We start from the raw sequence: 27,997 nt of genomic DNA, 5'->3' as shown, positions 1-27,997 counted from the left end.
CCTGGCTATCATGTTACACAGTGCAGACAGAGCATTTCCTGGGCTGCCCCATGGCTGGCTGTGGGGCCAACCCTCTGCCTCCCTCAGGACCTGCTCAGGCGCTGACCTGGGAGGGTATGCTCACGTGCCTCCTCCCCCTGACCCCCCATATTCTGTGTCCCTATATTTTTTATCCCTGTGCTGTGCCTCTATTGACCTCTGAATCTCCTTTGGCACCAGGATTTCCATCCAGGCTGTGACTTTGCCCCTGAGCAGACACTCGGCTGGAGCTGCGGAACCCAGGTTTTGCATCTGAGCCTTTCTTCGCTGACACCCCTACTTTAGACACAGGAGGAGCTCAGGTAAACATGCATTGTAATGAATTAACTGTGGATTTTGTTTGCCTGCTTTTCATGTGACTACAAATGGTTTCTTCTGTTAGCTTTACTCACTTCCTGCCCAGCTCAGCACCAAGTGGCATGTCACCTTGGATGAGTGAAGTTGTCCTGAGGAGCCAGGCTGTGGGCACCTCCCTGTGAACAGACCCCCTCACCTCCTGGCCCCATGGTGCCCCTGCTGACTTGATTGCTCTGTGATCATTCTGTGGGGGGTCATGCCTTAGGGCTTGTCTAAACTTAGTTTTCAGAAGCTTTTAATTTTTTCGTTGCTGGCCCGTGGTGCCATGCCCTCCCCTCCTGTAAATTATTCACATGCCCTCTTTTTATTGTTCAGAGAGTCCTTTTTATATTGCAATATAATATTGCAGCTAGGTGCCTCAAGTTCCAGTGTGGGTGAGACATACATTTAAATAAAGGAGATTTGTAACTAACAAAAAATACCAAAACAGGATTGTTTTCAGTGTTGCATATTTATACAAAAGTACTTAAGTATAATGTTTCTTAGTATATAATGGTAAATGTTAACGCTACAGAACTTGAATAATAAAACATTCTACTGAGAACGTGCCCAAGTCAGAGCCCCTCGTTTGTGTCACAGAAGCAAGGTGGGAGGGGGTCATACGCCGCATACATGCTGCACTCCTCACACAGCTGGAGGGTGGCAGAAGACGCAGCGGTGACAGACTTGGCCTGGCTGTCAACAGCTGAATTATTCTTCTTCAAGGGCCCAGCAGCACAGGTCTTTGCAGCTCTTAAGAAAAGACATACGTAGAGCATAAGATTAGAATTTTTTTTCTTTTTTTTTTTCTAAATCCACTTGTTACAATTGTCAGGGGTATCTGGGAAGTTTAGGGCTGGAGTCAGTCAAACATGTGACACCAGCCCTAGATTGAAGCTCCAGGCCCCTGCCCCAAGTTCCTATCTAATCCCCCCATCTCCTAACATTGTTACAAACGTAAAACCAGGTGCCAGCAAATAAGCAGCAGTGACTTGCAAGCATGGGCCACCCAGCTGGTTTCTGCAGGCCTGCGAGGTGTGACCGTACCCCCATCCATTGTCACCTGGACTCTGGGGTCTGCTGTCTAACTCACAGGCTCACTGTGAGCATGGCTGCTTCCAGCTACCACTCTCCCATCTCTGAAGCTTCCTCTCCCCAAACTTTATCTCTTGTCTGACCTGCACCCCTTGTCAGGTGTTCCCCAAGGATCTTCATACAGCTTAGCTTTCCTATACACCCAGAGGCCCACCTCACTGTCCCCAAGGCAACCAGCAATGAATGAGAGAGCCCCCGAGAACTCCCTGGCTCAGGCAAGAGATCAATTCAGCCTGTCATCTGAGGGAATACAAGGCAGAGGCTCACTCATTCTGTCTCCCCAGACTCTTCGGTCTACAGTGCCCAGGACAGGGGGGCTCAGCCCATGTGCTGAATTAAATGCTTAGTGATGTTGTTGTTGTGGGTTGATGCTGAGTCGATTCCGACTCAAGGTGACCTCATGTGTGCAGAGTAGAATGGCTCTGTAGGTTTTTCAAGGCTGTGACCTTTCGGGAAGCAGATCTCCAGGCTCCTCTGGGTGAGTTTGACCTACCAACCTTTTGGCTAGCAGTCCAGCGCTTAACTGTAACTGTTTATGCTACCTAGGGACTCCTCAAACCCTTGATAGGAAACTCAGTTTATTTAAAGGCATTTCAATAAGCAAAGCAGTGCTAACTCACAGAGCCACCAGGCTGAGAACATTCTCTTCCTGAGCTCACAATTTTAAGCTAGAACAGAAAAAAGCCAAGATTCTAACTACCTGCCTTTGCTTTTTCAAACCCACTGCCATGCTTGACTTCACCCAGAGTGTGGTCACAGGGCAAGGAATGGGCTGCTCAAGCAGAGAGCAGCCAAGTGTCCCATTTGAGGGGTATTATTCACTGTCACCCGCATGACTCACTTCCTTGCTCTGATCACTTTGAAGTAAAGACTGGTGACAACACCTGTCAGCATGAGTGCAGTAAGCAGTAAGCAGCTACCAATGATGATCGTGATCGTCGTCTTGCCGTCAAACATCTCACGCACACCTAGGCAGAGAAATGCAGGCAAGCAGTGAATGCAGCTTCCCTCCCCACAGCCACTAAAAACAAAAAAAAATCATTGCTATGGAGTCGATTCCAACTCACAGCGACCCCATGTGTGTCAGAGTAGATCTGCTCCATAGGGTTTTCAATGGCTGGTTTTTTCAAAGTAGTTCACCAGGCCTTTCTTCCAAGGTGCCTCTGTGTGGACTCAAACCTCTAGCCTTTTGGTTAGCAGCCAAGTGCATTATTCATTTGCAACACTCAGGGACTCCCAACACATCCACACCCACTCAGCAACCTCAATATACTTCTTTTGGTGGAGGAAGAATGAAGCCTAAACTATGATCCGTAAGTGTGTAACATGAGTGAACCTCCCGAGGGAGGCCTAAGCTGACCTAGGGGTGGGCAAAGAGTTTATCTGTGGGTAAGAAAGGACTGAAATACAAAATCCAGGGAGAAGGAAAACAGAGAAGACGCGGGAAGAACTCCTGTCTCTTTCAAATGCAGTCACGTGCAGCTGGAAGGTAACCAGGCTGAGGCTTGAGCTGGCGGCTTCAGCTACAAAGCCTCCTCCTGAAACGCATTCACGGCTGAAGCCAGGGGGCAGCACAGACCACCTGCTGTACACGCGGCTTAAAACTCTCCCATGGCACTGAGTCAGCGAGTGACTATTCAAAATGTTGTACCCAAGATATTGGCAATATGCAAATCAATTTTGTAAGTGATACATGTTAGAGGGGAAAAAAAGCTTTCAGTTCTCCCACTGACAGCTAGGTCATACCACCTCAGGGTTTAAGGAGATTCGGGAGCTTCCAGACAAATCCCTTCCTCAGGCCGAGTCAGGGAGTCACCTGGCAGATCAAGCCTCCAGATGGCCCTTGTCCCTCATTCTGTCTTTACGGTGGGCCACAGGCCTTCCTCTGCCATTTTCCCTCCTAAATCCAAAATTCTTCCTGGGAATCTGATGTGTCTGGAATAAGCAGTTTGTGTAAACTCACATTCTGAAACTGGGGGAAAGTGGGCTAAATGAGAAGAACATACACTTGGACTGCTCAGCCCACTTACCCACGGTTACAATCAGCTGGGTGAAAGCCAACTGCAAAAAAACTGAAATAAAAACCAACTGTAGGGTGCGGGTTATTTTGTCAGGAATTTCTCAGACTTGTAATTTAAGAAAGTTCTAATCAACCCCGTTAGGACTAATTTACCGTAAGATCCAAGGTTAAAGAGCTTGCTTTTAGAAATGTACTCTTCCAGCAAGAGCTAGGAGAATGGACAGCAACCATCCAGCTCCAACTTTTATACCAGACAGGACACAGGCTGTGTGACATCAGCTCTCTGGACGTCAGCGCTCTTTCATGGAGTTCTGAATTCCGTTCCGTGTTTGGATGTATTTTAGCTCCCATGGAAATATAAATACCAGTTTGAACCACTTAATTCTAATAAGTCTTGTTTCAGGTTTTATTTCTCCCACGGTAACTTTCAGGGTTTGACTGCTATCAAAAGCAGGTTTTAGATTTCAATTTAAAAAAATGAAAGGAAGAGACAGTAATGTGGGGAGGCTATTACCTTAAAAATACCCTTATATCTAAAAGTTCAGTTACAGAATACAGGTTAGACTTTACAATGAAATTTACAAAATGAAAACATATGTAGCCATTTAATAGGACTCTAGATATGTTTATGGACATTGGAAGATTTGCACACTTTATAGTTAAGATGGAGTCCTGGTGGACTGTGGTTAAAAGCTTGGCTACTAACCAAAAGGTCAGCAGTTTGAATCCACCAGCCGCTCCTTGGAAACCCCATGGGGCAGTTCTATTCTGTCCTGTATGGTCACTGCAAGTCGGAATTGACGGCAACAGGTATAGTTAAGATAAAAGGGCCACAAAAGATAAAGTTGAATAGCATACCTGTTCTAGCCAGGTTTGTATGATTATAAGGTACTCACACAAAGCCAAACTGATAAAATTAAATAAGGAGACTTCCAGCACAGACAAGAAAGTGTGGACTTGCTTCTCTCTGCCTCTCCTTGCTAAGTACAACTATAACCCCTAGAAGTAACACAAGGAGAACTCTGAAAGTTGGAAAGAGGAAGGCAAACTGGTTAGGGACCCGAAGTCTGAATGAACAGCACATTGGCAGAATAGAATCCAGTTGATTCATTAACACTGAACTCATGGCCAAAGAAGAAGGATCAGTAGTTGGAAAATATGGCCTTGGTGACAGAAACAATGCCAGAGATCAAATGATAGAATTTTGCAAGACCAATGACTTCTTCGTTGCAAATACCTTCTTTCACCAACATAAACGGCGACTGTACACATGGACCTCGCCAGATGGAGCACACAGAAATCAAATTGACTACATCTGCGGAAAGAGACGATGGAAAAGCTCATCATCAGTCAGAACAAGGCCAGGGGCCAACTGTGGAACAGACCATCAATTGCTCCTATGCAAGTTCAAGCTGAAACTGAAGAAAATCAGAGCAAGTCTACGAGAGCCAAAATATGACCTTGAGTATATCCCACCTGAATTTAGAGACCATCTGAAGAATAGATTTGACACATTGAACACTAGTGACCGAAGACCAGATGAGTTGTGGAATGACATCAAGGATATCATGCATGAAGAAAGCAAGAGGTCATTGAAAAGACAGGAAAGAAAGAAGAGACCAAGATGGATGTCAGAGGGGACTCTGAAACTTGCTCTCAAACGTCAAGCAGCTAAAGCAAAAGGAAGAATCGATCAAGTAAAAGAACTGAACAGAAGATTTCAAAGGGCGGCTCCAGAAGACAAAGTAAAGTACTATAATGACATGCAAAGAGCTGGAGATGGAAAACCAAAAGGGAAGAACACGCTTGGCGTTTCTCAAGCTGAAAGAACTGAAGAAAAAATTCAAGCCTTGAGTTGCAATAGTGAAGGATTCCATGGGGAAAATATTAAATGATGCAGGAAGCATCAAAAGAAGATAGAAGGAATACACAGAGTCATTATACCAAAAAGAATTAGTCGATATTCAACCATTTCAAGAGGTGGCATATGATCAGGAACCGATGGTACTGAAGGAAGAAGTCCAAGCTGCTCTGAAGGCATTGGTGAAAAACAAGGCTCCAGGAACTGATGGAATATCAATTGAGATGTTTCAACAAACAGATGCAGTGCTGGAGGTGCTCACTCGTCTATGCCAAGAAATATGGAAGACAGCTTCCTGGCCAACTGACTGGAAGAGATCCATATTTATGTCTATTCCCAAGGAAGGTGATCCAACCGAACGTGGAAATTATAGAACAATATCATTAATATCACATGCAAGCAAAATTCTGCTGAAGATCATTCAAAAGCAGCTGCAGCAATATATTGACAGGGAACTGCCAGAAATTCAGGCCAGTTTCAGAAGAGAATGTGGAACCAGGGATATCATTGCTGATATCAGATGGATCCTGGCTGAAAGCAGAGAATACCAGAAAGATGTTTACCTGTGTTTTATTGACTATGCAAAGGCATTTGACTGTGTGGATCATAACAAACTATGGATAACATTGTGAAGAATGGGAATTCCAGAACAGTTAATTGTGCTCATGAGGAACCTTTACACAGATCAAGAGGCGGTTGTTCAGACAGAACAAGGGGATACTGATTGGTTTAAAGTCAGGAAAGGTTGTATTCTTTCACCATACCTATTCAATCTGTATGCTGAGCAAATAATATGAGAAGCTGGACTGTACGAAGAAGAACGGGGCATCAGGATTGGAGGAAGACTCATTAACAACCTGTGTTATGCAGATAACACAACATTGCTTGCTGAAAGTGAAGAGGACTTGAAGCACTTACTAATGAAGATCAAAGACCACAGCCTTCAGTATGGATTACACCTCAGCATAAAGAAAACAAAAATCCTCACAACTGGACCAATAAGCAACATCATGATAAGTGGAGAAAAGACTGAAGTTGTCAAGGATTTCATTTTACTTGGATCCACAATCAACAGCCATGGAAGCAGCAGTCAAGAAATCAAAAGACGCACTGCACTGGGTAAACCTGCTGCAAAGGACCTCTTCAAAGTGTTGAAGAGCAAAGATGTCACCTTGAAGACTAAGGTGCGCCTGACCCAAGCCATGGTATTTTCAATGGCATCATATGCATGTGAAAGCTGGACAATGAATAAGGAAGACCGAAGAAGAGTTAACGCCTTTGAATTGTGGTGTTGGCAAAGAATATTGAATATACCGTGGACTGCCAAAAGAACGAACAAATCTGTCTTAGAATAAGTACAGCCAGAATGCTCCTTAGAGGCAAGGATGGCGAGACTGTGTCTTACATACTTTGGACATGTTGTCAGGAGGGATCAGTCCCTGGAGAAGGACATCATGCTTGGCAGAGTACAGGGTCAGTGGAAAAGAGGAAGACCCTCAAGGACGTGGATTGACACAGTGGCTGCAACAATGAGCTCAAGCATAACAACAATTGTAAAGATGGCTCAGGACCGGGCAGTGTTTCGTTCTGTTGTGCATAGGGTTGCTATGAGTTGGAACCGACTGGACAGCACCTAACAACAACAACATGGCCAACAGTACTATAACTCATGCCTGAACCAAGCCTATGTAACACATGTATTGTCTCCGTATAAAGGCACATGTCAGCCTTCTTACACTTAGGAACACTAGACAGCACTTCAGCACTACACTTGGGGGCCACTTTAAACGGTGCAATCACCAACAACATGGCACTAAATAGACCACGAAATGGACACTTGTTTATATCCTGAGAGCTGAAACAAGAAGGCTGGTGGTATAGTGGTTAAGAACTATGGCTGCTAACCAAAAGGTTGGCAGTTTGAATTCACCAGACGCTCCCTGAAAACCCTACGGGGCGGTTCTCCTCTGTCCTACAGGGTCACTATGAGTCAGAATCAACTCAGTGGCAATGGGTTTTTGTTTTTTTTTAGCAGCTCGGAGATCAGCAAAACTGTTGGAAGGAGTATGGGAAGCAGGGCCTTCTCAGTTCAAAGGGTGGCTATGATCAGAATCGACTCAGTGGCAACGAGTTTGTTTTGTCTTTTAGGAGAATTTGCAGATACTGAATCCATTAGTAATGAGGATAGCCTGTATATGAAAACCCAGGGCCGTCGAGGAGATTCCGACTCATAGCGACCCTATAGGACAGAGTACAGGAGCATTTAAAAAATCTGGAATGAGAATGAACTAATAAAGCAAAGCAGAGGGTCTCAAAGTACATGCATCAGCTTATACATAATGCTTAGATGGGTGAGTGGGATTTTGTTGTTGTTGTTAGGTTCTGTTGAGTCAGTCCCTATAGGACAGAGGAGAACTGCCCCATAGTTTCCAAAGATCAGCTGGTAGATTTGAACTGCTGCCCTTTTGGTTAGCAGCCAGCTCTTAACCACTATACCACCAGGACTCCTTGAATGGGAGTAGGTGGTTTAATTTTGTTAATTGTCTTTACTTTCTTGGTTTTTCTCTAAAACAAATATTGCTGTGTATGTTACTTATGAGTAAAAGCTGCAGGTTTAAGTTGTTTATGAGTAAAAATTAAAAGACTCTCATTGTAAGGGCATCAGTCATCGACCAAGGATAAAAAAGCACGAGTGTTCCTTTAGGAGTGGAGGGGATTATTAATCATAAATCAGTTTCTATTACAAAGTCTATGTTTCTTTTTTTTTTGGTATAAACTTAGTTAAAACTTCTTTTTAAAAACCATCTTTCTTCATTCCTCAAATACTGTCTGCTCCTTTTGGAATTTTACAGAGAGAAATCATTAATACTTTTCTTACCAAGCATTCTAAGTGGAAGAAACCAATTACTGGTGGCTGACTCTGTAGTGGGTCCCGGTGGTGCAGTGGTTAAGCATTTCACTGCTAACCAAAATGCTGGCAGTTCAAATCCACCAGCTGCTCTTCGGAGGCCCTATGGGGCAGCATCAACTTGACAGCAACAGGTTTGGTTTTTGGATTTTACTTGGTGCAGAGCTAAAAACCATTCAGACTGGCTGTGTGCCTGTGTAGGCATCACCTGCAGGGGGTGGAGCCCCACTACTGGGGTGTGCAGACTTTCCTCCAGGGCTTTGAACCGGTTAGTTCCGGTTCAAATCCCTGCTAAGAATTTGCAGTTCTAGTAAGGTCTCAGGTGATGCTAATAACCGCTGGTTAGGGGCTAATTCTGAGAGCAGTGCCTCTCAAAATTTATTATACGTAAGAATCACCTGAGGATCTTGTTAAATGTAGACTCATTCAGTGTATCTGGGGTGGAAATGCAAATTCTCAGCAGGGGTCCAAACCGGATCCAAGCCCTGGTTGGAATCTTGGACTTTTGGCTTGCAGCCAAGCACCTCAATGAGAACCACCATTAAAGAGTAGGAAGGCAGAAACCAAAAGTATCAGAATCTTTTCCCACTCTCCTAAGTAGAGACTTTGTTTTCCTAATGAGGATGGATGAACCCTCAAGCCATATTGGGGGGCCCATGGGTTCAGAATTCAGCGGCTTCTGCAGGTGGCCGTAACCACTACAACGACGACGATAATGGCTGACAGGCTATAGATGATTACGTGTCTGGAACTGGCTCCTACAGATATTTAATCTTCACAGAGACCCTAAGAGGGAGGCAACATTGTTGCTACCCCCATTTTATTAATGGAGGCAATAACGAATGGGGAAATACCAGGGAGGCTGAAAGCTTGCCCAACGTCACACAGCTAAGAAGAAAAAGGACCAGGAATTGAGCAGTTAGTCTGATTCCAGAAGCAAGCTTTAAACCACAAAACTCCCCCAACCCAACCCACTGCCGTCGGGTTCATTCCAGCTCATAGAGACCCTACAGGATAGGGTAGAACTGCCCCATAGGGTTTCCAAGGCTGTAATCTCTGTGGAAGCAGACTGTCCCATCTTTCTCCCATGGAGTGGTGTGGGTTCAAACCAGTGACCTTTCCGTTAGCAGCTGAGTGCTTGAACCACTGCGCCACCAGGCTCCTGACCACGAAACTAGTGGTCTTAAAACTTTGTGTGCGTTAGGCTCAGCTGAGGAGCTTTCAAAATTCCTCACGCCCAGACGGCATCCCATACCAATTAGATGGCAATCCCCTGAGTAGGAGCCAAGCTCGAGAACATGCTCCGCGCTCCAGCAGCTCTCAGGGCTGCCCCAAGCTCGAGAACATGCCCCACACTCCAGCAGCTCTCAGGGCTGCGCGAGAACTGCCTGTCGGTCCTCTCAGCAACCCTCGGGGACTGCTGCTAGCTGCCGTGGCGTCTGCCCCAACGCCTGGCAACCCCATACACGATGCAACAAAGCTCTGCCTGATCCTTCGCCATCCCCATAATAGGTTTCAGATCAGACCATTGTGATCCATAAGGTTTTTGTTGGCTGATGTTTGGGCACAGGCTCATCAGACCTTTCGACTTTTCTTCGTAGTCTGTCTTAGTGTGAAGTTCCACTGAAACCTGGTCAGCATCATAGCAATACGCAAGCCTCCACTGACAAACCATCTCACAGACCAGAAAACTGAAGTTAAGAAAGGTTAAATGACTTGTCCAAAGTCACCCAGCAGGTAAGTGACTAAGGTGGAAGGACACTTCAGGTTGGTTGAACCCTTGTGTATTTTCTTTTAAGTCATCTTAGAAATATGTCTTCTGAGGATATCTGGAGAGACTTTGTCAAAATGAGCAGAAAATTACAATCCTGGGGTGCCCTGTCCAATGCCAGCCACAGATTACAATCAGGGATGAGGAGGCAGTGATGTGAGGAAAGAAAAGTGCAACTGGGGAGATGCTAAGGTTTGCTTTACCTACAGTGGGGTGCGAATGACACAGCGACTCCTAAAAGACTGGGGTGGGGCCCGTGAATTTGCATTTCTAACAGGTTCTTTCTGGTTTGACCCCTGCTGAGAATTTACATTTCTGCCCCAGATATACTGAATCAGTATCTACATTTTAACAAGATCCCTGGGTAATATGTATACATAAGAATCACCTGGGGATCTTGTTAAAATGTAGATGCTGATTCAGTATGCCTGGCATGGAAAAGCAAATTCTTAGCAGGGGGTAGAACCGGAATGAATTGGTTCAAAGCCCTAAGTTCTAACAGTCTCCCAGCTGAGGCAGATACAGCTGATCAGATGCCTTGGGTTCAGATGGACTGTGTTAGAGCTCAAAGCAGAGGCTCTCCAAGATTCAGCCTGTTTGATAGTAACTCTGAGATCTTTTGCAGTGCCTACTCAGGAACCATTCCTCCCTCTGGTCTGTCTCACTAGAACTGGGTTGGGGCTGTAGAACCTTCATTTCTAACAAGCTCCCCAGGTGATTCTGACAAACAAGGTTGTCTGGGGAGCACACGGTGAGAACTGCCTCCTCTCTAACCACTGCCTGACATGTGTCCTGTGCTTTAGTCCATCTGAGCTGGTTCTCATCTCCTTAAAAAGAACCTTCAGTATTGTTTTCTCCATGCTGCCTTTGTCCAGGAGCTTCCTACTTCCAGCTAGGGACGGGAGGGACCCAAGAAGGATTTCTGAAGGGAGCATCGGGCTGGGCTTTGAACAATGGGTGCGATTTGGAAAGGCAGAGATGGGAGTCAGCGAGGAGGAACCTCCTGCGGGAGGCAACAGCCCAAGATGCCACAGGGGTAAGAAAGGACAGGCTGGTGCTTTGGAAAACCGTCTGGTAGTTCCTCAAACTATTAAACATAGAGTTAGATATGACTCAGCAATTCTACTCCCAGATATACTGTATAAAAAAAAAAAAATTTTTTTTTACCCAAGAAAAATGTAAACATATATACTGTATCTACACATGAACTTGTACACAGATGTTTACAGAAGCGCTATTCACAACAGCCACAGGTGGAAACCACCCAATGTCTATCCTCAGATGAACGGATAAACAAGGTGTGGTATACCTGTACAATGAAATACTATTCACTATAAAAAGCAATGAAGTACAGATACACGTGACAGCATGGATGAGCCTTGAAAATATGCTAAGTCAGACAGAAAATGGCAAATATTGCGCAATTCCACTTACATGAAATACTTAGAATAGACAAATTCATAGTGACACAAAGTAGATTAGAGGTTACTAGGGGTTTGCTGGGGGAGGCACAGGAGGATGGACAATAGCTCAAGGGTACAGGGGTTTCTATTGGAGGTGATGAAATTGTTTCAGCATTTACTGGTGAAGGTTGCACGTATCTGTGAACATACCCAAAACTACTGAATTGTACCCTTTAAATGCGTGTGCCTCTGAGGGCACATTTAACTACCCAGCATCCAGAGTTGTGTGTGGAGAAAAGTGATTAAAAATAAAAAAAGACTTCATAGAGATTTTGTAAATGCTGTGGTTCACTTCTCCTGTTTCAACAAACGCAAGAAATATTGTCTGAGTACTAATAATTTTAATCAAGCAATTATATAAATATGTCAGAAAATCAGTATCTGTGAATTAAGAATTTCATGTATACAGATTACACATACACACAAAGCATGTGTACATATGTGTATATGAAATCTATATATATGATTATTACCCTGAAAAATTTAAGAAACAGAAGATCAGAATTAGAGTTCATCTGAATAATTTCTAGTATATATGTGTACACACATATAATTGTGATATTAAATCTACTTTAGCCATTTTATAAAATATAGTTTATGCATACTATTTACAATTATAGTGAGGTATTTTGTAAATCAAAGCACAAATCACAACTACCTGAAGCTGCAGGACTGTTAACTAAGGGGTACAGTCATAAGTGAGACAGGTCTCTTCTGAATGCTGTAAGAAATGCTGCCTCATGGCTTCATATGTTATGAATAAATTAGGAAGGGCCCAACAAAAGTGACGATACCGGTCGTCATGTCACGGAGCTTAGAGTGTTTCATAGAGTACAACACCATTGCAAGATGACTGAAATGAACTAACGTAAAAGTTAGCTCTCATCTTAAAAAACTAAGTTCTCCAAAATATTTTTACACCCCTTTTCATAAAATAAACATTTTAAACAAATATTAGGCGAAAAAAGGTCTATAACTTAATACAAGTGTTTTCAGAATAGATGCATTTATTTTCTAGATGCAAATATATTACCTTTTAAAACATATACAGTAGTTGTAACTTCTGAAATTTAAGTCAGCCTGAGAGAACTGCAATCTCCTTCATGTGCATGCCTAGACCCTCACCCTTTCATACTTTAAACAAACCTGTCCCAACATAAAGGAGAGACTTCCTTATACTTTCTGAGTGTACTGTGATAACCAAGACTATCTCTGCTATCTTACATCAAACACCAAATCCAAGGTAAAATAACCCTAACAAGGAAGACGCCAGCTCTGAGTTTTGCTCTTTTACCTACTGCTACAATGTGACGGAACAAATTACATTAACAGCACCGATGTGAACTAGCTTTACACATGCCAGACATTGCATCTACTCATTTCTCTGAGATAAACAATACAGAACGTACGTTGGTGATCTGAATTAAAGGCTCTAAGTCTTAAGTCTCCAATTTCCTAAGAACAACCAACTAGAAAAACCAAAAATATCAGATACCGTAAGCATTCTTTTACATACCCATAAAACTATGAAGTCTTTGTATAAATAAAACATACTCCAGTCACATACATATACAGTACAAACTAATGAACAGCAATCAAAATCCTGAAAAATTTTCAACATTCAAACACAGACGTTTATATCAATTTCTTGCAAGAATGAAAAATATTGCTAGCAAAAATAAGTTATGACCCGAGCATGCTGACTCTTAGTGTACAATACTGGATTTACAGTACCGAGTGCAGTAAAAATGAACACTGAGGTCAGTTAAGATGATGATCCTTCAAAGGACATTAAATACTTGCCACTTGCCTTCCATAAACTTTTCTGGGTTTTGGCTTTGGTGTGCATATATGTAATAAATATCTGTAGTCTAGTATGTATATATGGGGAGCACTTATCTTTCTCCATTTGAAAGTCTTTCTCCAGAACCATATTGTGTTAGAGGGATCCCAGGAGATAGAGAGTTGGCATTTTGCACTGAGTCCACCAGTAGAGCGATCTTATTATCTATGTGCTCCTGGAGTCTACATATTCGCTGATCAACATAGTCCATCAGGTTCTTTTCCATCAATTCCATATTTTTAGAAAGAATCTTTTCCAAGTAAGAGCAAACAGGTTGTTCTTCCACTCTAAAAGTAAATAAATAATAAAGTAAAACAATTATACCTAACATAAAAAACAATCCAAGTATGCAAGCAATGAACATATGTTACTGATCCTTTGTCTAATCACACAACAGGCAATCACAACCCCAAATGCCCAAACACATTCTTATTAATTTAATTCTATAAACATTTAAGTATACAATTCAAACGGGAATTAAAAAATGAAGATCATAGAATTTCTACCCTCAAAGAACAAGTCTTTAGAAAGGACCTTTTTGGTTTTGCTCTCCAGATCAAAATTGATCTTGCCCATTTTTTTTAAGGCCTCCACATAGACTTTCCAAGTACTCCCTCAAGCAACCTGCAATTTAAACAGTTTTGTCTTCTTCCATCCAACGTCACTAAAATACTGGAAAATTCTTTTCTAACCTGTCTAATATGAAAACACCTAAGAATTTAAGTGGAATGAACAGTAAATATTAGAAAATAAGAAAGTACACTGGTTTCCAAAACAAAGTTCGCACTGCACTCTAGAACAGCGATTCCTAGAGCGTGGTCTGTAGAACCCTGGGGTCTCCATGACTCTTTCAGATTTCCAAGAGCTTAAAACCATTTTTGTTAAGAAAAAAAAAAAAAAATCCATTGCTGTCGAGTCCAACTCATAGGACAGAGAGCTGCCTCACAGGGTTTCCAAGTATGTAACTCTTTACGGAATCAGACTACCAAGGAGTGGCAGGTGGGTTTGACCTTAGAGCTAGCAGCCAAGCACTTCAACCACTGCCCCACCAGGGCTCCTATTCTGTAAGAATACTAAGATGCTATTTGACCTTTTCACCTTCATTCTCTCACAAGTGTTCGGTGGCGCTTTCCTGAGACTCAGCAACGTCCGATGGCATCACTCAGACACTAATAGAATGTGTGGTAGGATATTCTTGTGTGGGCATGAATTTTCATTTCTCTGGGATAAATGGCCAGGAATACGATTGCCTGGTTATATGGTAAGTACATGCTTAGTCTTTTGAGAGTTTTTTCATCATAGATGGGTGGTGGACTTTTCCAAATGCATTTTCTGTGTTAATTTATATAATCATATGGATTATATTAATTTTTGAAAACAAGCAGTCTTGCATACCTGGAATAAATCCTACTTGGTCATGGGATGTAATTCTTTTGATACATTGAAGGAAGTAATTTGCTAGTATTTTATTATGTACTCTTGCATTTAATCCATGAGATACCAGCCTGTAATTTCCTTTTTTGTACTGTCTTTGTCTAGTTTTGGTATCAGGGTAATACTGGTCTGGTAAAATGAGTTCTACTTTTGGAAGAGATTGGGCAAAAAAACTGGTGGCATCTCTTCTTTCAATGTGTGATAGGGCTTTCCGGGGAAATCATCCGGGCTTGAATACTTCCTGGGACCCTTGTAATGACAACTTCTTAAATGGTTATAGAACTATTCAGGTTATATGTCATCTTAGTTGAGCTGCGGTCATTTGCATTTTTATAAGAATTGGTCCATTTCCTCTAAGTTGTCAAATGTATGATTGTCTGCAATACTGAATTCCATTATTCTCCTTTCAAAGGCTGTAGGAGTTGGTAGTGATATCCCCTATTATACTCCTGATGTTGGTGATTCGTGTCTTTTTTTTATCTTTGTCGGTCCTGCTAGAGGTTTATCAATTTTATGTTTTTTCAACCAGCTTTTGTTCCATTGATTTTCTGTTTTCAATTTCATTGATTTCTGCTCTTTATCATTCCCTTCCTTCTGCTTGTTCTGGGTTTATTTTGCTCCTTTTCTAGTTTCTTAAGGTAGGTACTTAAGATTACTGGTTTGAAGTCTTTTCCATTTTTCTAATGTATGCATTTAGTGTGAAAAACTTCCCTCTCAGCACTACTTTAGCTGTACAGCACTAATTTTGACATTAAAAAATTTTTTTCTTCATTCAGTTCTATGTATTTTTTGTTGCCTTTGAGCAATCCATGATCTATGATTATTCAGAAGTGTGTTAATTTCCAAGTGATTTCTAGTTTGATTCCTTTATGGTCAGGAAACATACTGTGGATTACTTCGGTGCTTTTACACTTGTTGAGGTTTGCTGTATAGCCCAGAATATGGTCTACATGGTCAGTGTTCCACGGTGCTTAGAAAGAATGTGTATTCTGCTATTGTTGGGCGGAATGCCCCGTAATGTCAATTAGATCCTGTATTTATATTGTTTTTGAATATATAATTTTATATATATTTCTTAGTAGTGGCTCCAGGTATTATAAGTACAGAACTTACCACAGTGAACTGGTATTGACATTTTGCCACTTTGATTTCAGGGTAGAAACCTTACTCCCAAGCAGGCCACTTTATCCACTCCACTCTTGAACTATACTATCTGTAGATATTTTTTCTACATACATTGAGCATATTAGATGGTATTACGATTTCTGCTTTGACTCTCATATATGATTTAAGAAACTCATGAGAATAGTCTATTATATTTAGCCCCGTTTTAACCCATTTCATTGATCTTCCTTCTGCATCCAGGCATTCTTATCATTTCCTTGGATAATTTATTTTAGCCATCCTTTTCTTTTTTTAAGCACTGGTCTGCTAGTGAAAAATAATCCGAGTTTTCCTTCATCTGAGAATGTTTTATTCCCTCTTCATTCCTAAAGTGTATCTTTGCTGAGTATAGAATTTGCAATTGACAATTCTGTCTTTGAGTGCTTGAAAAATGTGCCATCTCCTACTGGCCTCCATGGTTTTAGACGAAAAATCAAATTGGTATTCTTCTATGGAAATAGATCATTTCTCTCTTTCTAGACTTTTTTTATCTTTAGGTTTCAGAAGATTGATTATGATGTGCCTTGGCATGGATTTCTTTGGGTTTATCTGTTTGGGGTTTGCTCAGCTTCTTGAATTTGTAAGGATGTGGCTTTCACTAATTTTGTGAAAATTTTAGCCATTATTTATTCAGGTGCTTTCTCTTCTCCTTCTGATACCACACTGGCCAGGGAAGCAAAGCACGACCTGATTTTACTGGGTTGGAGATGAAGGGCAGCGCCTTGTTCGGCCCTGCTGACATCGCCCTGACAGGGTAATTGAAGTATCACCTGCTTCGAAAGAGCAGAAGATGGAAGTTCAGCTGATACCACTGATACCACCCTAACAGCAACTGTTTGCTTCCTCTGAGTGGGGGTGAAAGATCAGCTCCCCACTCAGCTTGCTGACACCACCCCAGAAAAGAAATGAGAAGTCACTGCCCTTTTCCATGGGGCAGGGGGAGGGTAGTATAGAAATACTGATGTTTGGCTGGAGTAGGACAGGGATTGTAAAAGCGGTTTTCTGATCTGGTAGGCCTCCCTTTTCCAGTCCTTTGGCTAGAGGGGACAGGCTTTTCCTGGAGCTTTTACTTTCTGCGTCTGCTGGTGATCTGGGTTCCACGCTTCTCTAGGACCCCATCTGGAATACACAGGAGGCAAAAATCCTCACCAACACATTACTCTTCAACTCTCAAGGCTCTTAAGCGGTTTGCCTTCTTTCCGCCTTCTAGAGTCTTTGTTGTTTTTGTTCAGGGCTTTTATTTGTAAAAGGGAGGACCTGGGAAGACTCTGTCTTGGCTGTAACTGGAAACGTCCCAAAACCAAACCCACTGCCGCTGAGTCGATTCCAACTCATAGCAACCCTATAGGACAGAGTAGAACTGCCCCATAGAGTTTCCAAGGAGCACCTGGCGGATTCGAACTGCCAGCCTCTTGGTTAGCAGCCGTAGCACTTAACCACGCCACCAGGGTTTCCAAGCAGGCTTTAAATCCCTATTTAGTTGTCTTCTGCCATCATGCATACCAATTAGTTATCATTAATAAAGACTATCAACAACTGAGAATAATGTTATCTTTCCATATCCTTACCTGGTAAGAACTACCTTTTTTAGTAACTTCATAAACTCCTAAAATTTTAATGTTATTGGAGACCTTAAAAAAATTTCAACCAATCGAACAATCTCATTTTATAGATGAAAAAACACTACCAAAAGTAGAAAAAGTATGGTAAAATGGTTAAGCCAGAACTATGACTGGAGTCCTGATATTCCAGTCTAGTACACTATTTTGAGACACTATTATCTATGTATAGTATCTATGTAAATACTTAGCCACTTCTCAGTCCAGCCTGCACTGGAAAAAATTGGGATTATGAGATCAAGGGATAAAGGCCTATATACTACAAATAATTAAAATCTTAACATATTTTTTGATGATTCTAAAATTAGCCTATGATGAACATCATTTACAAAGAAAATCCGATACAACCCATTTAGCATAACCAAGCAAAAAATGCACAGATCTTATTCCCACGGCTTCTCTCCATTCATGCAGATAACTTTCTGCTCTAAAAATAGCGAGTATTTATATCCCTTCCAAAATATCCCTGCAAAGTGCTCAATACCTCCAGTTATATGCACTTAGTTCATCTCAAAGCAATCCATTTTACTCTGAAGAATGTTTACTCTTTCAAGTATGCTAATGGCAAAATGTAAAAGTTCCTAAAAGTATTTCTGGAAGCAGAGTTTCAGGCAGTACTCATTAAGACAAACTGTTTCCCTTAAGCTGATTCTCCCACCTACCAAATCTAAGCTACGTTTCTCTCAAATACTTACGCAACACCAACAATGCCTTCACCAGGCTTGGTAATCTTTTCCTGCCACTCAGGGTTATTTCCCACATGGAGATGGTTAACTTGACTACATAAATTCTGAAGAAAAGGAAGCAACTCAGAGTTAGGTATATTTGAATTGTCGCTTGCTTTCTTTGGTAAGAAAGAGGATACTAAAGTTTTAAGATCATCCTCAAGAAGACCACGGCTTTGCAGCACACTTCCACATGAGTTGAGGTTTGTAATATTTCCTTCATCAGGTGGCTGTGTATTTTTATCAATGTACGCTTTTAAGTCTTCAGTCGCTTTTCCAGATGTCAACCCAGTTCTAAAAGGAAAAGGCGTGGAAGCTCCTGAAGTAGATGACGATTGTAGTCCAGCTATATGCTTGTATCCAGTATTTCCCCAAACGGACTGAAGCTGCCCTCCAAAGGGAATATAGTTCTAAACAAGGCAAATAAGAAAATGTTACTATTCATAATGGAAACTAACTTTTTGGGTAATTACTATAAGCCAGACACTGTGAATTCTCTCATTTGATCCTCATAATGCCCTTATGAAGTAGACTACTGTGCCAAAATTAAGTTGAGGAGATCAAGGCTAAAGTGCCCTGGTTGAGGTAACACAGCTAGTAAGTGGCGGAACTCTTGACTTGAATCCAAGATCCCTAACTCCAGAGCCAGAATTTTTGATCATTTTAATGCAGTTTTTCCTAAGGAAAACATTAAAAAAACTAGCAGCATGCTTACAAAAATGGAACTGGCATACTTTAGTATTTTCACTAAAAAGGTCTTAGTTTGTGGTAATAAAATTTAGTACCCTTACATGAACCAAAATAATTAGTTAAATTATATTATTCCTCAATTTTCAACATATGGTAAGCCATTCATTTTTACCTAGGCATATTTTTGCAACTAGTTTTTTTTTTAATGGAGGCTACACTGGGTGGTATTACGCATTAAAGATAGATATTCTGTGGCTACATTTATACATTTTTAATGGCTAAAATGTGCTCCCTCTTGGTTGTTTTAAGAATTTGTAGAATATCAGCGTTATGTTTTGTGTCCTCAACTTTCCTTTGAAGGTTCTAACTCACCTTTGAGAGAAAGTTACACTGGCTCTTACTCAAGGCATATCCTTGTTATGCTCTTCAATTTTTTAGCTAGAGGAAGGCAAAACTATCTCTAACGTAGCTATTCACGTATGTGGCAATATCCTAAATTAAAAACAGAACTCTACTGTGATACTTATCAGTGTATGTCATCTCACAATTACTGCTGCTCAATAGCTGGTCAGAGACAACAAAAGTGTCTAAAGGTCTCTGATAAAACTATGATACAGGTTTGGAGGGAAAGACTACTGTAAACGGGGTAGTTGGGGGAGGTCTCATTGAAGCTGAGATCTGAATAAGAAGAAAAAGCCAGCCATGCCAAGATGTGCAAAGAGCGCAAAGGTCCTGGGGTAGGAATAAATTTAGGTATCCGAAAAATACACACATCAGAATGTCTGAAGCAAGGTGACCAAGGAAATGCAGCAGATGAGGTTGAGGAAGCGAGCTGGGCTCAGATCATAGAGGACAGGAAGGAAAATCTGGATTCATTTTAAGTGTGATGGGAAGCAGTCAGGGGGCTTTACACAGGGGGAGGATGAGGTCTGAACTGCCCTTTGAGATCATTCTGGTTGCTCTGTGGAAAATGGATTGTACCACAGCAAGAAGACCAGTTAGGACCCTCCTGAAGCAATGAGGTGAGACAATGGTGACAGAAAAAGAAAAGTACGGATCTCCGCATTTTTTGAAACCCTGCTTTCCATAGTTTCCATGGTCATCAACTGCCCTGGTTCTCCCAACTCTATACATTGCTTCAATAATTAATAGTTCTAAATTAATATTTGTAAACCTCATAAAAGTTACCAGGAGTTGTTCATTTTTACTATTTTTTTCGTCTTGGTGGCGTAGTGCTTAAGTGCTACAGCTGCTAACCAAAGGGTCGGCAGTTCAAATCTGCCAGGCACTCCTTGGAAACTATGGGGCAGTTCTACTCTGTCCTATAGGGTCGCCATGAGTCGGAATCAACTCGACAGCACTGGATTTGGTTTTTTTGGTTTGGTATTTTTATTGGGGTGAAATATATGTAACAAAGCATTTGCCATTTTAACCATAATTTTAAGTTTACAATTCTGTGACATTAATTACATTCACCACGTCTGGACTATTTTAAACTTATATTAAACCTATGATCTCAGCAGTATTATCTTTTACATTTATCCATGAGGGCATTCATCCTCACAAAGATGAATCAGCTTGCCAAAAAACACGGAATTCATCATTTCTGGACTAGAGCTTGAGTTCAGGTTGCCTAGCATCAAATCTCTTCTCCTGCTACTATATCACTCTGCTGTCTCCTACTCTTAACTTCTGTTTTCCTCCCCTTGTATCCTGACCAAATGCAGCTACTGTCCAAGAATCTTGCTTCCTTGCTTCAGTCTCTCCCTACACACTTTCCCTGTCAGCTACTGTAGGTACAACTCTCAAAACTCCCTTCCAACAAACCTGAAGACTCATGCAGCTCCCCCAGTTTGTGTTTCCACATGTTTATCTTTCCAGGTGATGTTTCATTCACATCCAAAACTGAATATGCCCCAAATTAAACTCTTCTTCATGTGCCCCAAATGTCCTCCTCCCTTGGTTTCCATTTATATTACCGGCACCACTATCCTTGAAACCTCAATTTCATTCATGGCTCCTATTTCTCCTGCAATGCCACCATGCAGTTAGTTGACAAACCCGCTGGTTCTAGCATCTCACAATCCAGCATCATATTGCCATTTGCAAGTTCAGACCCTCATTATCCCTCATCTGGGTTAAGCAAGTAACCATGTAGCTGGTCTCTTCTTGTAGTCTTTCTTCTGAGTCACCTTATAAATAACAGATTAAAATTTCTTAAACATAGCTCAAAAACATCTAGAAACTTAAAAAAATTATTCAAAGCCCTATGTGATTTATTCCCTAATCTACCCTTAAACTTCCCCATCACGTCTTTGTTCCAGGCAAAATGAATTTCTGTTTCCTAGTGATAGCCGCCTAGTCCTTCCAGCATTGAAGATTTTAGCGATACTAACCTCTGCCAAGTTTACTTGCCAAATCCTGCCCTTCTTTTTCAAAGGCCTAGACAAAATGCTACTTCCTTCAGGACGCCTCTCCTTACCACCCACCCTTCATTTACATGTGCTCACTCACCTGAGGAGACGGTAATGGTCCTTAAAGGCAGGCTATTGACTAATGAATCATCTCTACATCCTCAAAAGTGCTTAAATCAGTGCCCTGTTCACTGAGAAAGTGCTTAATAAATACGTGCTGAATGAACGAGTGAATGAATTCATGGAAAATTGTGAAGCTCTGTATTCAAAACAGTTTGTAAAAGGGGAGGTCTGCAAAATGTTCTTTTTACAGAACTAATGATAACAGGTAAATCAATAATAAAAATTCAAAGACAAAATTCTAAGTCACCGCACAACTTTATTAAAAGCAATTTGTTTTGAAATTTTGCAATAATATCTAGTAAGAGATCCATTTCTACTTACCTGCTGCTGAAACCTAACCATATCCATCAACTGCTTAGCTCCAGGTGACAACTTTGACCCCATGGACTCCACTATGGTTTGAACCTTGTCTAGGTTTATCCTTGATCCTGGCGCAGGGCAGCCTGGTAAACAGCTTGCTGAAACCGGTCTCACGTGTACCACAACTTTACCGATGGACACACACTGCTTTTCACCAAAGGAGAGCAACTAGTAAAGAACAAAAGTTCTTGAAAATGAATAATGATACTAAATAATGATCATCACTTAAGGTTACTTCTTTGTATTAACTAAGCAAGAGGGAAGTATTCAGGAAAGCAAAGATAAACTTTATATATATTTTCATTTTAAAGTTTCCATACAATAGCAATAGTCAGAATTTCTAGTTTATTAGGAAGCTCAGAGGAACTACTTAAAATAAAGCAATGTCCTTTTCAGCCTAAAAGATTGCACAAAAAATACAAAAGGGGTTAAAATAAAGTTTTACTTAATTTAAGGAATTAAACTATACCAGTATGGGACCTTAACACATTGCAACTTGCTATAATATCATTTAATACAAAATTAGGCTGCCTGGAAGCCCATCGGAAGCATTTACTGCAATACTAAAAGTCAGGCTTTTAATACTTAGAATTATAAAGAGAACACTAAGCTGATCTAACATAAACGGCTGGCTTACACGGAAGAAGGATGAGGTCAAAGAATTACCCAACTGGTAGATCAGGCCTCGGGCCTAGCTGTTCTGGCTCCTATCCTAGCAGTCTTTCTAGCACTTTATGCTGCCTCATTTCAGCCATGCTTCTGAACCAAAAGACATTTCACGTGTGGTATGGACAGAAGGAAAACCCTGGTGGTGTGGTGGTGAAGTGCCACGGTTGCCAACTGAAAGGTCAGCAGTTTGAATCCACCAGGCGCTCCTTGGAAACTCTATGGGGTAGTTCCACCCTGTCCTATATAGTCGCTGTGAGTTGGAATCAACAGCTGAGTAACAAAGTGGAAAGGGAACACCCTTTAGAATCAGACAGACTGGGTTCAAAATATGGCTCTGCTACTTACAGCCTGTGTGACCCTGGGCAAATGCCGAGACCGGAGTCAGGAGTAAAATGTGGGAAGATAACAATGATTTCATTCGGCTATGTTGAGGATTAAGTGTTAACATTTCCAATACCTACCACTGAGTACCCAACGCATTCATTGGTAAGTATTATTATTCTAGCTTTCATATACTATTGCCCTAAATCAACCTTTAGTATGCCTGGTATATCCCTAAGTGAAACAACCCTTTGCACTCCCGTAGAAAGGTTACAAAAGATTCACCTCCAGTGACACACACAGACCTTTATGTCAGGCAAAGACTCAGGTCAAACCAGACCCATGACCAAAGAGCTCTGAGTGGCACCAAGGAGGTGAATGTCCTCAAAGATGACCACTTCCACGCATTTTAATTCACCAGAAAATAAACGGTTTCTGCAATGGTCTATTTACTGTCTCCTGACTAGAATAAAAACAACATCAGGGCAGATATTCCAGTTTATTTTATTACTGATGATTCCCAAATGCCTAGTATAGTTTGTGGCATACAGTGGGCATTCAAATGTATGCAGAACAAATGAGTCAATGTACTTAACCCACTTTACAAGCTATTAGTATATACTGCCTGAAACAACATCTTGGAATAATCACTTCTGTGGGTTTACTGGCTGCATGCTTTGAAAATTACTTCTTTTTTCTTATTTTTAAAAGAAGTCTCAAAATCCTCTATGAAATAATGATAGTAGGCATAGAATTTTAGAGATAAAAAGCATCCAAGTATTTATTTTCTTCGGCCCCCTACCTAATTTTACCATGAGGTAGATCCAAACAGGTGAAGAGATTTGCCCAATCCACTCAGCTCGTCAGCAACAGAGCCGATTCACGCTCAGAGCTTAGGATTTCCAGCTCAGTACTCATTTCCTAGACTGCTGACATCACTGAAGTTCACGTCAGCAGTATTTTTCATGTGCAAAACACCAGTTCAAATCCCTTTAACTTTAGCGGTAATGTCTCTAACTCTGTGCTTTCTTGATATAATGGGTTCAAAGCTGCTTGTGCTTTTCTTGGCACCACAATTTCACATAAACATAGAACAATGTTGCTTTTTCTTGCACAGTGTCCCAGGGCTTCAAAACACAGCCCCTCTGTTATCAACAAAAGTATAAGACATTCTATTTCCATACCTTTTAAGTGGTCAAATTTTAAGAAAAGACTTCAACCATAATTAACTTTTGTAAAAAGTTAATTTCTTTTTCTATGTTCACTAAGTATTTCTGAACTAAAACTAGGGACCAAGCTGGACTAACTGCATTACCGAACCAACAAAAATAACTATACATTATGCAAAAACATCTGTAGTTGTCAAATTAGTTAAAATTTGGTTGACTCACCTTTACTTTACAAGCATGTGTGGGGGACTCCAATTTTAAATATTTTTTGTACAAAATCATCTCATGTTCACTAAAAAATAAAAAAAATTTAAATTATTATTTTTTTACATTTATACATTAATTTTAATAGAGATGTTTAAAAAAGAAATATTTCTAGGTCAATTCTTAAATCCTGAGATAGTCTGCCTGGTGACATACAAAGAGTTGGGCTCCCTATTCAATTGACCTGGCCACAGACACGGTGTCTGCCACTTACTATCTGAGAGAGAATGAAAGGACAGAATCCTGTCAAACCAGGTAGCTCAGATCATATTACAAAGCTCAATAAATGTAGCTATTGCCAACATCACAATATATACAACAGTTCATATTTTGAGTTATGTAGGGAGAGTTCAAAAAATCTGTTGCCATCCAGTGGCTTCTGACTCACAGCAACCTCATAGTGTTTCCAAGAAGCAGCTGGTGGGTTTGAACAGCCCACCTTTTGGTCAGCAGCGGTGTCACTTAACCATTGTGCTACCAGAGCTCCACCTGGTGGCATAATGGTTAAAAGCTCATCTGCTAACCAAAAAGTGGGCAGTTTAAACCCAAGGGGGCGGTTCTACTCTGTCTTATATAGAGTCGCTATGGGTTGGATTCCATGGCAACAGGTTTGATTTCTGGTTTTGAAGGAGAGTTTAGGGTAGAATCTTCCCATAAGAGACCAGAGAAACTATCAAATTACAACACACTGAACTGAGGAATAAATGGGCTGGGGTAGAACAGTCTTAGACTCGTGTACCACTTATAATGGGCTTCCTACAAAAAAATATGTTCAAGTCCCAGACTGACTGACAAACTAACTTCTGCAAAATAGTTTTCTGAGTTCATGGAGATCAGAGCCAAGAAGCAGCAAGGAGGACTGTACTGTGTCTAGACACCTTCACTAATTAGCTACCTAGTCACTCCCTCTATTAGCTATAAGTTTGCCTATTTATAAAAATGATGAGGCTGGTCAAGACTGTCTTCAAGATCTCTGATCTTCTAAAGTGCTGTGCCTGCTGGTATATTTTTTTCTTCCCTCCCCTAAAGTCTGCCACCAATGCCAGAGAATCAAGAAATACTGCTGAATATACTTCTGCATGTCTAAGTCACACACCTGTCATCCAGGAGAGCACAAACATTCCTGCCCCTGCTAGTTCCACAGTACTCCTCTCCTGAGTACACCTCCATATTTCTTGCTGAACTTAAAATGCCAATAGAAACCATTTCTTCACCTCCATCAGGGTCACATGTCAGATAAAGGAAGCAGGGGTTTTCATCTTGGCTGTTTAGGCTCCTCTGCAAAACCACCAGATCCTGGCTGGAAAAACAAATTGTTAAAAATATTACACAGTCTAGTTCTCAGAACACTAATCCCATTGCCGGGGCCCTGTACAACAGGATGAATTGCCTCCTAGGGTTTCCAAAGCTGTAAATCTTTACGGAAGCAGACTGCCACATCTTTCTTCAGACTGCTATGTCTTTGGGGGCAGGCGGGTGGGCAGAGCAGAGGCTGTGGCTGATGGGTTCACAGAACTGGGACATTTCGGTTAGCAGTCAAGTGCTTAACCAGTGTGCTACCAGGGCTCCCTGTTAGGCCATACCAAAACAGAAATAAAATCAAAACCTTTGCCGTGCAGTTGATTCCGACTCATTGTGATCCATAAGGGTGACATTTTATCTAATTCATTTACATTTGATTTGAGGTCCAAGCACCTTGCCAAGCACCCAATAAATGCTCAGTGCAGAACTCCTAAGGAAATCCTTGCTTCAGATGTCAAAGTTTATTCCTTGATTCTCTACTCAAACCCTTGTAATTGCTTCTCAGTTCAATTAAGTAAATTTACTGGACACCTAGTGGGGGCAAAGGAACAGGGCAGAAGTAGGGGGCAGACTGCAGTAAAAAAAACAAAAGTCTATCTTTTTCAAAATTGAGTTGATAGAGGTTCTCTGCAGTTGCACTTTTTTTTTTAGGCTGTTTAGGTCTATAACCAAAAACCAAACCAGTTGCCCTTGAGTCCATTTCCACTCACAGCGATACCATGTGTTACAGAATAGAACTGTACTCCACAGGGTTTTTATCGCCATGACCTTTTGAAAGGGGAGCCCTGGTGGCCCAATGATTAAGTGCTCAGCTGCTCATCAAAAGGTTTGCAGTTCCAACCCACTAGCCGTTCTGCGTGAGAAAAGGATGTGGTAGTTGCCTTCCATAAAGAGTATGTTACGTCTGGGAAAACCTTATGGGGCAGTTCCACTCCGTCCTAGAGGGTCGCTATGAGTCCCAATCACTAGACAGCAAGGAGTCTGGGTTTTTTTGGTTGGACCTTTTGGAAGCAGATTCCCAAGCCTTTCTTCTGAGGCGCCTCTGGCTGCTTTTGTATCGGGGATGGGGTGCAGTAGCTGATTTCTGATTCTGACAGAAATCCTGAGTAGCTGTCGTGATTAACATAAGGGGGATGTTTAGGAAACTAAGAGTGTTCAGGTCACCATCTCAGTGCTCCGTAACAGCACACACACAAGGAGCTTCAGTCCTTTCCCGCCCCAAGTGGACCCACGGCCACCTTGACCCTGCCCCCTGGGATGCCCGAACCTCCACACCCTCAAGGCCACCTCGGCCACAGCCCCTGGGACACCCCGGTCCTCCACGCCCTCAAGGCCACCTTGGCCATGGCCCCTGGGACACCTGGACCTCCACACCCTGAGGGCCACTTCGGCCATGGCCCCGGGACACCCGGCCCCACACCCTCAGGGCCACCTCGGCCGTGGCCCCCGGGACACCCCGTCCCACACCCTCAGGGCCACCTCGGACGTGGCCCCGGGACACCCCATCCCACACCCTCAGGGCCACCTCGGCCGTGGCCCCCGGGACACCCCGTCCCACGCCCTCAGGGCCACCTCGGCCGTGGCCCCTGAGACACCCGAAACTCACACCCTCTGGGCCACCTCGGCCACGGCCCCTGGGAAACCCCGGACCTCCACGCCCTCAAGGCCACCTTGGCCATGGCCCCTGGGACACCTGGACCTCCACACCCTGAGGACCATCTTGGCCGTGGCCCCTGGGACATCCCAAACCTCACGCCCCCAGGGCCAGCTCGGCCATGGCCCCAGGACACCCCGTCCCACACCCTCAAGGCCACCTAGGCCGTGGCCCCCGGGACGCCCCGTCCCGCACCCTCGGGGCCACCTCGGCCGTGGCCCCGGGACGCCCCGTCCCGCACCCTCGGGGCCACCTCGGCCGTGGCCCCGGAAGACTCCGGACCACTCCCACCACAGACTCGCGGCTCCCGGGCCCCTCGCCGGTTCCCCCGCACAGATCTGTCACCAGCTCCGCCCTGGGCCCAGACCCTCGCCGCTCACCACCCGCTTCCCCGCACCGTCCCTCAGGAGCGCGGCTGTCACCGAGCGCAGCAGCCCCAGTCCCGGCCGGCCTCACACACCCGGGAGCAGGCGGCTCCAGCAGCTCCTCCCAGTCGAATTCCCCGGCGCCGAGACCTCCCCGGCTGAGAAAGAGGCTCTGTGTCAGGGCCCCGCACGGCGCATCCCAGGAGGAGGCCAAGGTCGGGCGGCGAGTCAGTCCCCGGTCCTCGGTCCCGGCCTCCATTCCGCCGCCTCCAGCCCTGGCCAGCCCGGAACCTCTCCTCTGGTGCTTGAGTTTCCGCCACTGCAGAGTTGAAGAGAGGAAGCAGAGCAATTTCCGGTACTCCCAGCTTCAAACCCAGAATTCACTGCC

The 27,997-nt window shown here is 42.7% G+C and overlaps 2 protein-coding genes across 2 annotated transcripts; both read right to left on the bottom strand.

Annotated features, from left to right (window-relative positions):
• Positions 1-2: 2 nt before the first annotated feature.
• Positions 3-2,502, bottom strand: FAM24A (family with sequence similarity 24 member A; the record flags this gene model as incomplete). Its single annotated transcript, XM_049855106.1, has 2 exons — positions 3-1,128; positions 2,312-2,502. Coding segments are annotated over 2 exons (369 nt in total), but the record flags the coding sequence as incomplete, so codon positions are not given.
• Positions 2,431-27,996, bottom strand: LOC126059263 (ATPase PAAT-like). Its single transcript, XM_049854872.1, has 6 exons — positions 27,705-27,996; positions 25,385-25,588; positions 24,247-24,316; positions 21,827-22,033; positions 18,249-18,688; positions 2,431-13,623 (listed from the first exon to the last, which is right to left on the bottom strand). The coding sequence occupies exons 1-6, from the start codon at positions 27,866-27,868 to the stop codon at positions 13,389-13,391; spliced, it is 1,320 nt and encodes a 439-aa protein (XP_049710829.1). The 5' UTR covers positions 27,869-27,996; the 3' UTR covers positions 2,431-13,388.
• Position 27,997: the final 1 nt, after the last annotated feature.

Source organism: Elephas maximus, chromosome 16 (assembly GCF_024166365.1).
Source record: "Elephas maximus indicus isolate mEleMax1 chromosome 16, mEleMax1 primary haplotype, whole genome shotgun sequence".
Lineage (NCBI taxonomy): Eukaryota > Metazoa > Chordata > Mammalia > Proboscidea > Elephantidae > Elephas > Elephas maximus.
Note: the sequence above shows the minus strand (reverse complement) of the source record. Positions and strands in the feature narration are given on the sequence as shown.